The sequence below is a fragment of the Tiliqua scincoides genome, chromosome 4 (genome assembly GCF_035046505.1).
Source record: "Tiliqua scincoides isolate rTilSci1 chromosome 4, rTilSci1.hap2, whole genome shotgun sequence".
Classification (NCBI taxonomy): domain Eukaryota; kingdom Metazoa; phylum Chordata; class Lepidosauria; order Squamata; family Scincidae; genus Tiliqua; species Tiliqua scincoides.
In genome coordinates this window covers 22,261,789-22,278,555 of record NC_089824.1, presented here as the reverse complement: position 1 = coordinate 22,278,555, position 16,767 = coordinate 22,261,789, and the positions used below count along the sequence as shown (strand labels likewise).

The following is a 16,767-nucleotide window of genomic DNA, read 5'->3' as shown; positions in this document are numbered from 1 at the left end:
TACTTTAAAAATACAGCCTCTCCACTTCAGTCAAACAACAAGATTAATAAATCACTTTAAAAACAGTACCCTTTTTCTGCTCCTGGCCAAATAAAGTGTGTACTTGTTTCTCCCCTCCCCCTTTGACAACTGCATGGAAACAACTTTAAGAGTTCTGATGACTGGTAAAATAGGAAGCATTTTATTTGGGGAGGGGGAGGAAAGCAGGAAGGTTTGGAGATTGAAAGGGGGGAGTAGAAGAAGGAGGGGGTTGAAAAGAGAGATTTCACTTTGATGAGAAGTGATCCCAGGCTGGAATCCAGGCAGCAGCCACTCTTGCAGCTGAGCAACTCCCATTTCTTCTGCTTTAAAAAAAAGCGCAGACAACAGGCAGAAGATGGGCTTGTATTCTGCCCAGGGGTGTGACTGTATCACTGCAAGAGGACATCCTGTGCCTCCCCTTTCAGTTCCTGGTGCTTCCCTAAAAAGCCGCGCCGCACAGTTTGAATAACATTGTGTTAAGGGGTCAGAAATACTGGATGGGTCAACTACTTCTCATTTTTGGGTTACGGTAATGATTATATCAGATAATTATCTTTTATAACTTGTCTAAGAGAATAGTTAGCATTATGTTCACTTGATGTTTGTTTCCCGGAGGAGTTCTAGGGTTTTTTTTTGCACTTTTAGCTTACAAGAATCTAATGAAGTTGGGGTGAGCAGGAGATTTCATGTAGGCCACTCAGTGAGCTTCGTAACTGAGACTGGAATTTCAAACCACATCTCCCTGATCGGATCAACATTCTGTCTATTACATCATATTAACTCTTGTGTGTCACTTTACCCCTGCTAACTTGGTAAGAGGCACTTTTTCAAGTGGGTGCTCTTCTTTTCAGCAGGGGGAAGAGTAACTGGCCTGCCTCACCCCAGCAGTGTCTTTTCTAGTGGCTGTTTGCTGGTGTTCTTTTGCATCTTTTTAGATTGTGAGCCCTTATGCGACAGGGAGCCATTAGTTATTTGATTTTTCTCTGTAAACTGCTTTGTAAACTTTTAGTTGAAAAGCGGCATATAAATACTGTTAATAAATAATAATAATAATTAATACTTGTATCAAAAGCTTATCTTGCACTTGAATCCATATTCAGTATCCTTCCTGTCACTTTGCATTATGTATTATTAAAATGTTTACATGAGTAAGCTTGATATAAGCAAAATATTAGGGACATCAGTGAGTCAGCAGACACTTTGAATCTGGCAGCTGTTTGGCACACAGATTTTGACCTTAATTTTTCCTATAATGTAGTCCTTCCAAGAACACTTTTTGATCCCAAAAAGGACAAAACTAGTTTTGCCCATTCCTTGACCTCAGGTTCAAAAAAGCTAGCTGAAATATAGCTGGTAGAACAATTGTTCTACGTTAAATAGGATAGCTTTTGATTGTAAAATTTTAGTATCAGTACACTAATCTATTATTATTATTAACATACCATTTTTCAACAAAACGTTCACAAAGTGGTTTACAGATGTAATTAAGTGGCTCACCATCCCAAACGGGCTCGCAATCTAAAAAAATGCAGGACACTCGCAAATAGCCACTATTAAATAACACTGTTCTGGGGTGATTCTTCAGTTGGTCTCCAGCATGGGATACAGTATTATCATCAAAGCATGATTTTGTTTTGTTTTCAGCAAGCAATCCTGTCTTTCTCGAAGCAATGTCTGGCAATTACCAAAGGCAATTTTTAGCCTTTGGTAGTACTGTACTATAGTACAGTGTGTGCGTGTGTAAGTGTAAATAGAACTTCAATACCAGAAATTAACAATTGTGTATCTTCCTTTGCAGGTTGAATCAAGAGACTCTCTCAATAGTATTGCTCTGAAATTTGATACAACACCTAATGAACTGGTTCAGTTAAACAAGCTGTTTTCCAGAGCTGTTGTTCCTGGCCAGGTACTACCTATAGTATAATTTACAGGGGACACAAAGTGGATGAAGTAGACCTATTTGGATCCGTTTGAAGGAAGTTAATAAGACTTATCTAGCATTTCTAAATCCGCTCCTGGCCTCAGATTGGTGAGGAATATTTGAGAAAAATATTGAAAAGGTGATGAGCGTCAACAGGGCTTTCCATCTACTGTGATGCGCTGTCAGTACCTTCAAGGGGATATCCTATGCCCCTCTAGTGTTATAAACCTCTGCTTTGAGATGCATGCACTGCAGTTATGCATGTCCCAAACATAAGCGGTTATGTTCTTTTTACCATTGGCTGTGATACATCAGTGGAATAGCTGATAGAGGTTCAAAGAATGAGTGTAGAGTAATTGACCCAGTGTTTATTAGGGATCACTTATTAGTAATAGGAAGGAGGAGTTCATAAAATGAAGAAAGTACAACAAAACTAGTAAAGCAATAGATACGTTAGAGTCTAAAAAGCCAAAATGAAGCCATTTTATAGTTTGTACAAAAGAGCTGTAATTCTTTGAGAGACATATATTTAGAATCCTCTGAAGGTAATGTGTTTCTATCCTGGTTAGTCACATCTGAATCTTGGTGATTGATTGGATCTTAATAGAGTGTGTGTGATCATTATTATTATTATTATTTTTTAAATAGATCTTATATGTGCCTGATCCAGACTATATTTCCAGTGTGGAGAGTTCTCCTTCTCTTAGTCCCATTAGTCCTTTATCCCCAACATCTTCAGAAGCAGAGGTTGAGAAGACAGCTGTGAGTGTAAGTAGATGTACTGTATTGGAATAAAAAACTTTCTTTGCAAAGTGGTCAACATTTCTGTTGTCTGAAAGGCACTGTGTAGAATCTACTGATTTAATTGATACCGGTGTCTGGAAGACCATTTCAGAAAATAACTTACTCATATTGTTTTGAATAGGTGAGTGCCACTGTTGTCCCAACAGCAGTGTGTTGTAAATATATTTCAATAGTTCTATATTTCTGAAAGTCACTTCAGCACAAGATCCGGCCAAGCTACTCTGCAGCAGTGTTCCAAGCCTTCAGGAGCTCGCAGACCACTAAGGCAAAAATTGGAATTATCTTGGACTACACTACTCCCTGCACTCAAAAAATACAATTAAATTTGTAATAATTAGAGAATATTACAGATTTATTAGATTTATTATTTATAGAGAAGATTTCTGGTTTGCTAATTTTGTTGCCAATTATAACTGCAGGGGGTCCCTTCTCTACTCTCTCTGGTGGTCCGTGGGGAAGCATCTCCCAAGTGAGTGCTTCCTCCCCAGGGACTACAAGTGATGGCAGAGATTGGACTGCCCACAGCCGCAGCTGACACTTCATTGACAGCTACAGAAGTCTGTTCTCCACCCTCTCTGGTGGTCTATGGGGAAGCGCTCGCTCGGCGAAATACTTGAAATGATCAAAAGTGATCTTTTTTTCTGAGATCTCACGGACCACCTGTGGTCCCTGAACCATAGGTTGGGAACCAGTAATCTACAGTATTCTAAGGGATTTAAAGTTTAGCTATGTAACAGCCCAATCCTGAGCTTGGCGCTCCGGCTTTCCGCCGGAGTGCACTGTCGCAAACGTGCCGTAAGGCATGTCTGCGAGGCTTACTACTGGGCCAGCGCCCGTGCTAGCCCAGTGCTGGGCTAGTGCCGGGTGGGTGCCCATCCTCCGACGCTTGGTGGTTTCACGGACTGCCGAGCTGTAGCACGGTAAGTAGGGGTGGGGAGAGGGGCGGGGAGGAGGCATTTCGGGGAGGCGGGAGGCAGGCGGCAGGCGGAGGGTGGGGAGAGGGCGGGGAGGAGGCGTGACAGGGAGGCAGGAGGTGGAGAAAGGGTGGGCAGGAGGCGTGCCGGGAAGAGGGAGGGAGGCGGGTCCCATGGAGCTCCGCTTCACTGGATCCAAGGTGTTCATGTGGGGCTCAGCGCCCTACACAAATGCCACTACCTTACCGTTGACATTTTGGTCAGCAGAAAAGTGAGTAACCCCATTGCGGGGCTGCTTCCCTTGCCAGGGGGAAGGGAACAAAAGCCTTCTCCTGAGGTGCCACCCGCGGCAGGCTGAGGCATGCAGGATGTGGCGGCAGCTGTTCTCAGCGCCGCTGCAGCCATGCGCCCTGGGCAGCTCAAGATTGTGCTGTCAGTCAGTTCTTGGAACAGTAATGTAAAAATGAGGTTATGTGAGTTAACTGTGTAAACTGTGGATAAATTTATGCAACTGTAGTACTCAAGTACTAGACATTTGGGCCTTTTACTTTCAGCTTTTTGGTGACTCATGCATAGGGTTATTTTCAAGCTCCATACTAACTGATGTCATTTCCTACCCACGTGTAATAACTGTGTGGGTATTTGAAAATGAGAATTAGTCTGCCTTATTTATAACTATTGGCTGTGGCTTTTTAATTCTATGCTTTTTATGTCTCCTTGTGAGCATTTTTTTCCCTGCTTTCAAATTTCTCTGCCACCGTCAGAGCTACAAACTCTTTAAATGGAAAGCTGTGTCTCATAGGATTTGGGCAAGAACCTTCAAGGTACATGGATGTGGTATCCATTGGGGGCTCAGTGAGAGAGTACATACTTTGTATGCAGAAGGTTCCAGGTTGAATCTTTGGCATCTTAGATAGGGCAGAGAGAGATTTGTATCCTGGAGAACCATTGTCAGTCTGTGTTGACAATACTGAATTAGGTGGAGCAATTATCTGACTCGGTTTAAAGCAGCTTCCTCTGATCCTCTTACTTTTGACCGACATTCTATAGGCAGCTAAAAGCCACCTAAAACATTTTTTTTGTCTCTTGTGATCTACCATGATCAATTGGCTACAAGCTCTAACAGTGACGGGAAAGCTTTGTAGCTAAATTACGATAAGGGAGACAGAACCTTGGGAGTCATAGTCTGTGACCCAATTTAAGCAAGTTGCTCAATATACACAAAAGCCTTGCTTGGTGAGGTTTGCACATAGCAAATATAGTGCTCAGGTCTGGTTATCAACGCTATGCCTGTGGTATAGTTTACCTGCCTATGATGAGATTTTCCTACTGTGAGTTATATGAATTCTCAGTTATGCTTGTGACTTTGCTCATGTGTGCCAAAACAAAGCTGCTTAGGGCATCACACATCTCCCTGTCTTTTTTGGCCACAACCAGATTGTACGTTTCCTTTGGTGAAGCAAAGTCACTCTGATCTTCAGACACAAGTCATGTGCAATGTCTACTCATATCCTTTATTTGTACTATTAGCTATTCCAGTTCATTTTGTGTTAATATCAGAATGCTTCAAGTAATGTGTTTAACAAAGTAGTACAATGCTGAGCACTGATTAAGACATTATGTTTCAGGAACTGTTGGATAGTCCTTGCACCAGGCAGACAAATCTTCCTTTTGATCTTGTAGGATCCAGATGGACTACATTCAAAAGATGCAGCAGCTGTACCAGCGCACCCATGCGTTCGTCCTACAAGAGTGGTTTCATCTACATCGGAGGAAGAGGAAGCTTTTACAGAGAAATTTCTCAAAATTAACTGCAGATACATAACCAATGGCAAGGTACACAAGGTTTTGTCACCTTTATAAAATAGTGTTATGCTTCACTGTTACGTTTTTCTCTTTTTGAAATGGAAGCAAGTGCTGGTAATTTTTAAGTGAAAATGTGGGTAACCTTAAACCTAACAAAGTTGTTGTTTTACAAATCCATATCCTGCACTCTTTAGGTTTCCTTATTGTCGTCACAGAATTTCTAGTGAAATACAAGTAGTTTTGACTTGTTGCATCTTGGGAAGATATACAGGACCTAAGAAATGGCTTATTGGTTGTCTTTTCTATTATTTCTTACAGCTAGTTTACCCAGCTCATTTGGTTCTTGTGTACCCTTTTCAAACAGAAGCCGAGAGTACTGACATATTTCTGAAGTCAATTGTGCTTTGAGAAAGAAGGTTATAAGTCTACCTCAGACTGGTGAGGGAGGGTTGGTGTATTCAGTAGGTTTCATGTGTTAAAAATTTGGTCACTTGTCTTTAGAAAGTGGGCTAAGTTAAACCCAAGCCACAGCCTGGTGTCTTCTTTGTGAGGGTAAATAGAATGCCAGATGCAGGGGTGTGGCGACGAGATACAAGCATCTTCTGGTTTTGTGTGCTCCTTCAGCCAGCTGGTAGGCCACTGTGGAATACAGGAAGTGGGACTTGATGGGCCAGCACCTGATCTGGCAGGGCTCTTCTTATGTTCTTATAGCTGTATCATCTTGCACGCCTGGAATTTTTCTCAGCCAGTCATGTCATGGGAAGACCATTTTGAAGGCATGCTTAGAATTGCTAATTGGCATTAGAGAGCCAATTCCAGAGGTAGCCAACTCCTCCATGTAAAGGTAGGATTATCCTTCTGAGATGTTTGTGGAGTCCTGCATGATTTATAGGAATACAGAACTTTAGGTAGCCATAAGTGTTGTAGGTTCACAAGACATGAGAATAATACTGGTACTCACAGAAATTGCTTGAAAACTGTTGGCTAACCTGGGAAAAAAAAAGTTTGACAACCTTTCTTCTTATCTTAGGGAACAGTCAATGGTGTGCTGCTAGTGACGCCAAATAATATAATGTTTGATCCACATAAAATGGACCCGTTGGTTCAAGAGAATGGCTGTGAAGACTATGGCATCATGTGTCCAATGGATGAAGTGATGTCAGCTGCTATGTACAAAGAAATTGTAGATGGCAAGATAAAGGATTCATTACCCATGTAAGATTAGTATGTATAAAACATTGCATTAAAATGCGTGGATGTAGTATTTGTTTTCTATAGTACTTATACAGTTTCTCTTATGTTCTAGTTCTCAGAGACTGGCACGTGCATGACTGACTGCTGCTTTCTCTTTTCCTTTCCTAGATTTCCTATTGTTTAAATTTTTTAGCAGTGCCTTCTCTGTGTTCCAAGCTTTATAAATATAAATCTTTTCATTTACAATTTCTTTTAAAAGGCATAAATGCAAACCGTAACAAAACTGAAATAATTAAATCCAATACATAAAATCAGCTGTAAACCAAATTTTCAATACAGGTGTGTGTCCCTTAATGACGGGGATGCATTCCTGCACCCCCATCATCAAGCAGTACCAGATGCTAAAGAAGCCTCTGAAGCCAAGGGAAGCTATGCTCTCCTTGCCCCTGGGTTTTTTTTGGAGCCCTACTGAGACAGTGCACATCTATGTGCTGCTTCTACAAGGCTCAGAATGACTGAAAAGGCAAAAAATTGCAACATCTGGTTTCCTCTGGAAAAACGGATTTTTTTGCCTTATAAGGCAGGGGTGTCCAAAGTTTTGGCAGGAGGGCCATATCATCTCTCTGACACTGTGTTGGGGGCTGGGGAAAAAAAGAATTAATTTACACTTAAAATTTGAATAAATTTACATAAGTTTACATAAATGAATATATTAAAGATGAATATATTAAAGATGAATGAAGGTCTTGCAATATCTCAAGGCCTATAAAAAGGCCTTGCACAAAGCAAGGCTGGCCTTTCTGTTGCTGCCGCTACTGTATTACAGACATGAAACAGCAAGCAGTGGAGAGAGCCCTCATTCCACAGCTCACGCAAGAGGTCATACAGTTGCCCTCATGCTGAGAGCAGTTGCATTGAGCCAGTGTGGGCTTCAACAAATCTCTGGAGGGCCAGAGGCTCATTGGAGACTGGGGGCTCTCTGAGGGCCGCATTGAGAGACTTCGAGGGCCGCAAGTGGCCCCAGGGCCGGGGTTCGGGCACCCCTGTTATAAGGCATTCAGAGACCTGGGGAAGCCCACCATGGCAAAAAAAGTCACTTCTGGTTTCCTGAGGAAACCCGAAGTTGCGGTTTTTCAGCCTTGTCAGCCATTCTGAACCTTGCAGAGGCAGCGTGCGAATGCATGGTGCTTCTGTGGGTCTCAGAAAAGCCCTGGAGGTGATGGGAGCATAGCTCCCCTAGGCTTCAGAGGCTTGGGGAAACACTGACCGATGACAGACCGTCACATATGCGGCCTGTTGCAGGTTGGAACGTTGCAAAGCGATGTTTTCTTGTAAAGATAACAAAATTAGACCCTTATGTATAAATACAGTTATACATATAATGAAAATTATATAGCATGATGAACTATCTGATGGGCTGAATTTGTAAAACTTTGATATTTGTATCTAGGGGTTTTGAAGCTATGCTATTCTATCAGGATTGCTGGCAGACTCAGTGAATGGACCCCAGATAAGAAGAAAGTCTTCTGGTTTAGCTCTGTCCATACTAGAATATGGTTCATAATTTGCTTTGTAAAAAGAAAATCCAATTCTTTAGCCTGGTGACCTGTCTTCTCCCTTTTAGTATCATTTTAGTGTTTAAAAACTGATGAATGATACTTTTAAAAGTCAGTCTGATATCATTCAGCTCAATTTTGCTTTATGATCAACAGCATAAAAATCAACCTTTATGAGGAAATTGTGTCTGATAAATATATTGAATTGTTTTTGTTTGGTTCACGTTTCTTCTTTAAAGTATTTGAGAAGGTGGATTTGTCTTGAGTGAATGATTTGCTTTTATATTGATCAGCCTGTATAACTGGGAAATACAATTTATAGTGTCATATAGTGTTTGATATTCAACAATTATTCCAAATATTTGTCCTGCCAGTTTATCAGAAAGTCACCATTAGCCTGTTACTCAATTTCTTCCTACAGTGGGATAGTTAGTCACTTGGTTATGTTACACTTTTATTTCAAAAGATCTCCTGATCTTCCAAGAGATTCCATGTTGCTAATTTAAAGTAAAACTTAAACATCTATATAGTATATAATAAACAGGGTAGATAATTGCAGTCATATCTTTGATAATATAGCTTCCTTTAGTGCTGATTTGTCCCAGTGGAATTGACAGCTATTCTAACCGATGAGTGCAGTGCATTCTGGGTCACTCAGTGCCTGTGTTTTGCCTATTATATCAGCGAAGTATCTGAAGGCACTGTTTTATACAGCACTGGACTTTTCAAGGAAGGTATCACCTGCACTATTCAAGATATTGCAGTGTTTGAAGTTGGAGCTCACCAACTGCATCAGCTAAATGACTTCTTATTTTAAAAGTTTGAGTGGCAGTGCAGATTACTGGCTAGCACCAGTGTTTAGGCTGGTGGAGAGGGCAATAGTGATCTTTTTGTAAAAGTGATGCTCTGAAAATATTATTTAAATAATACATCCGATATTGGATATTGTTGCTGTCTGTACAGCCTCTCGCTATGGTTGCTAACTCTTTCTAAACTTTTGTAATGGGTTAGCATTTATATGCAAATGTGTATTTGAATATTTCATGCACAGTGAATATTTGCATGTTGTATTCAGTGACTTAGAAAGGGGCGTTTTTCAATATAAATGTATTTATTTATCCTTTAACCCAGTTCAGATGCTTCAGGTGCTGGTAATAAAAGCGTAAAAGCTTTGGGCACCCATGGTCCTGCCTTTCCTGCCCATGAGGGAAAGAGATTGGATGCTTCCGTTTACAGGCTGTAACTGTAAACTGTAATTTCCTGTTACGTCTGAGTAGTCTTTCTTATGAAAAGTAAAATAAAATGTGTTCATTAGTAAAATGTTATGAAATTGATCGTGTTTCTTGCACACTTGCCATTGGGAGTTTTTGCAAAAGGCAGTACTCTTGGCTAGCATGAATGAAAACTTAGGGCACAGTCCTAACCCACTTTCTAGCACTGCATAGTTGGCAACCTTCAGTCTCAAAAGACTATGGTATAAACCTACAGCACCCGGTATTCCCAGGCGGTCTCCCATCCAAGTACTAACCAGGCCTGACCCTGCTTAGCTTCCGAGATCAGACGAGATCGGGCATGTGCAGGGTAACATGTACTCCTAGGTAAGGAAACCAACATTCCCTTACCTTGTGGAGGCCTCTGTGAGTGCGCCCCCCCCAACTGCAGGTTGCATCACACGTTCCATTGGCACAGCTATGCCTGTGCTGGAAAGTGGATTAGGATCTGGGCCTTGGTGTGTTAAAATAGTGGTCATGCTGGTTTTGCAGAGACTTGAATGTCATTCTTTGAAGTGGTGAAGGATTAAGTGTCCTTGAATCTATTGTCTAGATTTGTGTTTGAACATTATTATATTTACCTTGCATTTCAACTATGGTTTAATTTTATCGTTAATTTTAAGAAGAATATAATGATGCTTTAAAAACACAAATGCAATAGGAAAAGGGTTGTTGCTTTGTATGTAAAATAATACCAGAAACCTAAAACTTCTTACCTTTTGTCCTTATTCATTAATCAGTTTTAATATACGATGCCAGCACAGGTTCCACTTGGAATTTCACTTTGCAAAGTAACTCATTTCTCAGTATAGCACAACCAGGGCACTCTAGTCCTCCCCCCCTCCCCACCAAAAGTCTGCTGCTTTCCTCACTGATGTGTTGTGCTTTGTTTTTGAAGATGCTGTTTTCTCACTACTCTATCCCAGTGTTTCTCAAAGTATGCTCCTAGAACAGTGTTTCTCAATCTGTGGGTCGGGACCCACTAGGTGGGTTGTGATCCAATTTCAGGTGGGTCCCCATTCATTTAAGTATTTTTATTTTTAATATATTAGACTTGATGCTACCATGATATGTGACTGCATTTGGGGAAATGTTACAGTTCTGTACTTTTAACAGGCTACTCTGTATATGCTTTTAACAATGATAGTCAATAGGGCTTACTCCTGGATATGTGTAGGTAGGATTGCACACTAGGATTGTTAAAAATTTCCCTGCTTGATGATGTCACTTCGATCATGACATTACTTCTGGTGGGTTCTTATTCTAAAAAGTGGGTCCCAGTGTTAAAAATGTCTTTTTATCATCAAGTCTGATATATTAATAATAAAATATTAACCCCTACTAATTGGGTAAGAGGCACTTTTTCAAGTGGGTGCTCCTATTTTTAGCAGGGGGAGAGTAACTGGCCCACCTCACCCCAGCACTGTCTGTTCTAGTGGCTGTCTGCTGGTATTCATTTGCATCTTTTTAGATTGTGAGCCCTTTTGGGACTGGGAGCCATTTAGTTATTTGATTTTTCTCTGTAAACCGCTTTGTGAACTTTTAGTTGAAAAGCGGTATATAAATACTGTTAATAATAATAATATTGGTCTAATCCATCTTCTCCAAATTAGAAAGAAAGTGCTATACCCAAGAATTCCTAAAAATAATCTTGGGGGATTGGTTTGATGGACAAGCACAAGTACAAACCAGTGTTTGTAGAATAAAATGTATGCAATAAAAAGTACACGGCCTCTTTTGTGGTTTGTAATTCAGGTTCTGACACAGAACTCTCTTTTTGCTTTACAGTGATGTAGATCAGTTATCTGTTAAAGATCTTTACCATTTTAAGAAAATAACAAGAAGCAATACTGATGAAATGGACTCAAGGGTGCGAGATACAGGAAATGATAGTGCCAGTACTGCTCCAAAGAGCACGGAGGAGTCTCTTTCAGAAGATGTGTTCACTGAATCGGAACTTTCTCCTATACGGGAAGAGCTTGTCTCTTCCGACGAACTTCGACAAGACAAATCTTCTGGAGCGTCGTCAGAATCTGTCCAGATGGTAAACCAGACTACTGCAGATCATGTCACGATTATTTCAGACTTGGGTAATGTTGGTGATGTCGGCTGCAGTGTAGAACTGCCTGTGAATGATAACAGCAAATCTGCTAGTGATACAATAGAGTCCAAAACAGTAGAGAGTGCACAAAAAGAGTCGCAAAGCACTGTAGGAGAAAATGCTGCTGATGCTCAAGGATCGCAACATGGCGTAGATCAGGGATCTGTCGTAGAAAATGTACCAGGCAGCGAAGAATGTTTACATTCAGAAGATAAGGACTCTAAAAGAGAGACCTCCAATAAGGAAAAACTTTTACAAGAGCCAACTCGCGATTCTGAGACTGATGTGGAGGAGCTACGAAAGCTTTGGAAGAGCCATACTATGCAACAAACCAAACAGCAAAGGGATCACATGCACCAAGATGCGCATAAAGAAATGAAGCACAAAGTGGCTACAGTAGATGGAACAATAGAAGGTGAGGAAGTTAATGTTCAATAGCATACACAGTACCTTTGCAAGTGTTTTGGACATAAATGTCATGTGAAAATGTCTTCTTCAGATAAGATCTTCCTTTTGATTCCTAGTGGACTAGATGGGTTGCATGCTAGAATGAAATGCCTTGTGTCTTAAATATTAGTTACCACTAGTAGGGAAGAAGGTAGATAGCTACATGAGCTAGAATAAATTCCTGTGTACATGGGACAAAGGTAATGGTAACTTGTAACCCTGAATACTAGACTACTAACCAGCAAGCACTGAAAGTCAACACATGGGAGGGTCTACAAGTGAATTAGACAAACATTCCTCACCCATTCAGATTTAGTTCAGTGGTATTTAGATGGTGAAGGGAATTGGCTCCCATAACCAGGGTGGTGGTGTAAGTGGTTTGGGAGGTGAACTTAGACCTGGAAGATAAGATCCAGGTTCAAATCCCCCCTCAGCCATGAAGCTGCGTGGGCGACCTTGGGCCAGTCACTTTCTCTCAGCCTCACCTACCTCACAGGGTTATTGTGAGCGGAGCAGCTGAGTAAACTGCCCTGAGCTCTTTGGAGGAAGGGTAGTATAAAAATATGAAAAATAAATAACTTAGCCATGTATGTTTTAATGAAGGTGAAATATATATTAAACAAATCTGAAGTGTAAAAAATAAAAATAAGTTTTTAAGAAGGTGAATTTAAAGCCATTTCCCTAACGCCATATCATTTGATATAATATTATTAGTCTTCATAAATCATTTTTGTAAGTAGCAAAGTGCTTGCTTCATATTTCTAGTATGTTTGAATATAGAACTGACTTTGCCTAAAACTATGTGTAACAGCTGTGCTAGCTGGGGAAATATTGAATTTTATACTCTGTATATATTTGATGCAAAGTTCTATGTATGAAACCCTTTAAATCACCTGTTTTGGATATAATGTTTAAAATATGTCCCTTTATTGTACTGTATTATTACTTTTGCTAGAAAGGCTACTTTTCTGACTTGCTCCATACGTGTTCTGATATCAGATGCTTATTAAGTGTGATGAATAGAATATAGTCTCTAGATTGCCATAAGCCAGACAGTCCACTTTAGTAGATGTCTTAACCAAAGTAGATGAAATAAGTTAGTTATTCTGGTTATAATGGTAAATTGTACTCCTTTCCTGTGTCATGACCAGCCCAGAGATGCTGTGATTGGCAGTCGTACCTTTGTGGGCAAGGTATGCCTATGGGAAATACCTTTGTGGGCAAGGAAATGCCTATGGGAAATAGCATTTCAGGCAGCCTTTAAACTGTTGTTTTTATTTTTTGTTAAGAATCAATCTTCTGACACCGATTCTTCTTCCATGGCCACACCTTTCAATTCATATACAGTATACATTATACTTGTGTGATATTTCTTAATAGTGTAGTGGTTTAATTTTACCAGGTATTGTAGATAAAATTAGACTCCCAGCCCTCAGCTTTATAGTATACAATAGGGGAATATTAAAGTGCTAGTGTTTTCCAGGGTCCTCTAGCCCTAAAGCCTGGATACTTTTAGGGCTCCAGTGAAGCCTCCTCTTAGATCAGGGGTGCCCAAACCCCAGCTCGGGGGCCACTTGCACTCAGGGACTCCCAATCTGGCCCGCAGGGAGCTCCCAGTCTTCAATGAGTCTCCGGTCCTCTGGAGACTTGCTGGAGCCCGTGCTGGCCCAATTCAACTGCTCTCAGTATGAAGGTGGCTGTTTGCCCTCTCACGTGAGCTGTGGGACGAGGGCTCCCTCCACTGCTTGCTGTTTCATGTCTGTGATGCAGCAGCAGCAGCAAACGAAAGGCCAGCTTTGCTTTGTGCAAGGCCTTTTAGAGGCCCAGAGCTGTTGCAAGACCTTCATTCATTTATATAAGTTCCATCTCTAATATATTCATTTATGTAAATTTATTCAAATTTGAAATGTAAATTAATTCTTTTTTTCCCTGATCCCGACACTGTGTCAGAGAGATGATATGGCCCTCCTACTAAAATGTTTGGACACTCCTGTCTTAGACAGATGGGACAGCCAGGATGATTGTTTTGTCTGAATGCTGAAGGCATTGCAGAAGCCTTGAGTTTCCATTATATGTGCCTTGCTTCTAGGACAGCAGGGCTTGGCTTCTCTGCTATAAATTTGTTACATTCATATTTCTATGTTCTTCTTCATGAAACTAAAGGCAACTGATCTCTAGCAACCTTGGCTACTGAACAATGGGGGTGTTTATACTGTAAAATGAGACAGTTCCATATTTCCCCTTTGGCTTCCTTGGAGAATGGGTGGGATTAAAAACAACATGAATGAGAAAATGAATAGCAGGGTCTGAAATCGCATACCTGGTGGTGGTAGTGGTGTCCTTCGTACATGCTAGAATACGAGTCTAATTGTATATTTTTAATTTCTTACTAAATAAAGCAGAATTAATGCATATTAACTAGAAAGTTCTGACATTTAAAATCTCCTTTAATCAACGAAAGGTTCCATTTCGAAGGAGAAGAGAAGACATCGATTACATAAGTTCTTATGTCTCAGAGTTGGCAAGCCAATGCGAAAGACATTTGTATCGCAGGCCAGTGCCTCAATGCAGCAATATGCACAAAGAGATAAGAAACACGAGTACTGGTTTGCTGTGCCACAGGAGAGGTAAGACAGAGTGTGTTCTCCTTAAATATAGCCATTGTGTGTGTGGGGGGGGGGATGTTTTTCACCTTTGCATTTTTAAATTATTCCTTTTATTCAGCATTCCAAGACCTTATTTTTCCACCCGTCCTCTGAAAGCCTTCTGCTACAGTGGAGTAGTTGAGTTTTATTGTGTGTTGTCATGTCATACTTCTACTTGACTATGTTTTCGTTTTGAATTGTATTGTCCAAATGCATTGTATCAGACTTTTCTTTGCCACCTATTGTGGAATCATTCCATTGAGTTCTGTGTGATTCTGCGGTCTAGTGCCATGGACCCTACTGGATATATGAATCCATTCTGCTGCAGCAGAAACTCTTGTAGCTTTGTGTGCCTTTGGAATAATTACTTGTCCAGTTCAGATGTCCTTAAAACCATAGTTTGGCTTAGAAATGAACTGTGGGACTTGTGTATGACTTCACTAACAGTTTCCTCTTCAGTGCAAACAAATGAAAGTTTGCTAGTTTGGACATCATAAGAACATAAGAAGAGCCCCGCTGGATCAGGCCAAAGGCCCATCTAGTCCAGCTTCCTGTATCTCACAGTGGCCCACCAAATACCCCAGGGAGCACACAAGACAACAGGCACAGCCTGCGTCCTGGCAAACTATGTCACATACCTGCCTACTATTTCAGAATTGGAAGCTCACTTCAGTCTGTAGTTTCCAGTTGTGGAATGGAATGCAAGAGCATGCCATAATTTTTTATGCTATCTGAATTGCGCAATCCTAATACAACATCTCTGAACTCAGTTTGCACTATGATAAACAATGGGATAAATGAGTCTATGACTGTATAGTCATGGTATACTAGGAGTCTAATGCAGGCATACTCCTGTTTTTAATGCAGATTGAGTTGAGAAATATTTTGTGTGTTGGATACAGGTTCTGATCTTTCTTCAGCATCTCTGAGAGTTTTTGAAAAATACCAGGGAAATAGTTTTTATTTGGAATTGTTGATGAATACTTTGTCAGCACTTTGGGGTTTCCCCTCGTTTTCTACAGAAGCAGCATATGTATATATGGCTCATTCTGATTGGTTTTGGAGAATTGTCTAAACTGGGTTGCTATGTTGGCCTTGTTGGCAATTAAGTGAACCCTCAATTTAATGGGCTAATGAGGGAAAGGGTGTTGGTTGATGCTGAATGTTTGTTAAATCCAAATACCCAATTTGTCCATTAAATCTCTACCTTAGAAAGCTGTTTTGGTGCTGTTGCCCATTTCCCCACCAGGATACTCTAGGAAGACCCTGGCAGAGGGAGGAGGATGAGCACTGATGGAGCTCTCTAAGTGGGCTGGGACGGGAAGGCTTACCTACCTTCCAGGGTTGGTGCTGGAGCTGCCACTCTCCATTTTGCTCTAGGAATGGGGACATTTCTTCTTTCCTGAGGCTGTTCTAGGAAGGGAGAGTTCATCGGGAAGTAGAACGGCTTCAGGAATAGAGAGCTGTCCCCTTTCCTAGAATGCCCTGCTGTAGGGCAAAATGGAGAGTGGCATCTCCAACACCATCCCTGCAAGATTAGGTCAGCTTCCCTCTAGCATTCTCCAAACCTGAGAGCTCAATCCTATCCCCCACCATCATTTGCCATGCCTGCAATCGTTGGGTGGTGGTGACCAGATGTCCTAGAGGAGAGGTAAGAGAATATTTTTTGCTTACTCCTCCATAGGCCAACTGGCCAACAATTGGTCTCCTCGGTCCTACGCCAGCTATTCTGTTAGCATAATTCTGATGAGAGGCAGGGGACATGTTGGGTCAGGAAAATGCTGGTTGCTGCTACTGGGATCAAGCCCCTGATGACCCCCTTCCTTGGTGTCTGCCTACCACTGCCATGTCCTACCACTTGGTGTCCTGTGTCTCCAGCTGTTTGCACCTGCAGCATGGCAGCAATGTGCCTTTTATGATGCCTCAGTGGCACATTTGGTGAAGTTGAAGTTATACCACCTTCAGGGCCTTGGTAAGATTAGGCTGTTAACTGCCTTACAGAGCTCTCTCAGCAGTGCCAAAGGAGCTCTGTAAGGTCATTTTTAATAGACTTTGGGTCATTGGAAATTGTTACTCCCAAAGTCCAT

General features: G+C 41.2%; 1 protein-coding gene and 1 pseudogene across 3 annotated transcripts in view; one reads left to right on the top strand and one right to left on the bottom strand.

Annotated features, from left to right (window-relative positions):
* The window catches only part of OXR1 (oxidation resistance 1), a 275,460-nt gene that overhangs the window by 227,122 nt on the left and 31,571 nt on the right, over window positions 1-16,767 (top strand). For all 3 annotated transcript variants that reach the window (XM_066622804.1, XM_066622803.1, XM_066622808.1), the window contains 6 exons: window positions 1,820-1,927; window positions 2,591-2,710; window positions 5,344-5,496; window positions 6,497-6,681; window positions 11,276-12,003; window positions 14,497-14,662. In XM_066622804.1, coding sequence (XP_066478901.1) covers window positions 1,820-1,927; window positions 2,591-2,710; window positions 5,344-5,496; window positions 6,497-6,681; window positions 11,276-12,003; window positions 14,497-14,662 — 1,460 coding nt within the window. The remainder of the gene's footprint in view (window positions 1-1,819; window positions 1,928-2,590; window positions 2,711-5,343; window positions 5,497-6,496; window positions 6,682-11,275; window positions 12,004-14,496; window positions 14,663-16,767) is intronic.
* Window positions 9,696-9,816, bottom strand: LOC136650402 (5S ribosomal RNA; annotated as a pseudogene).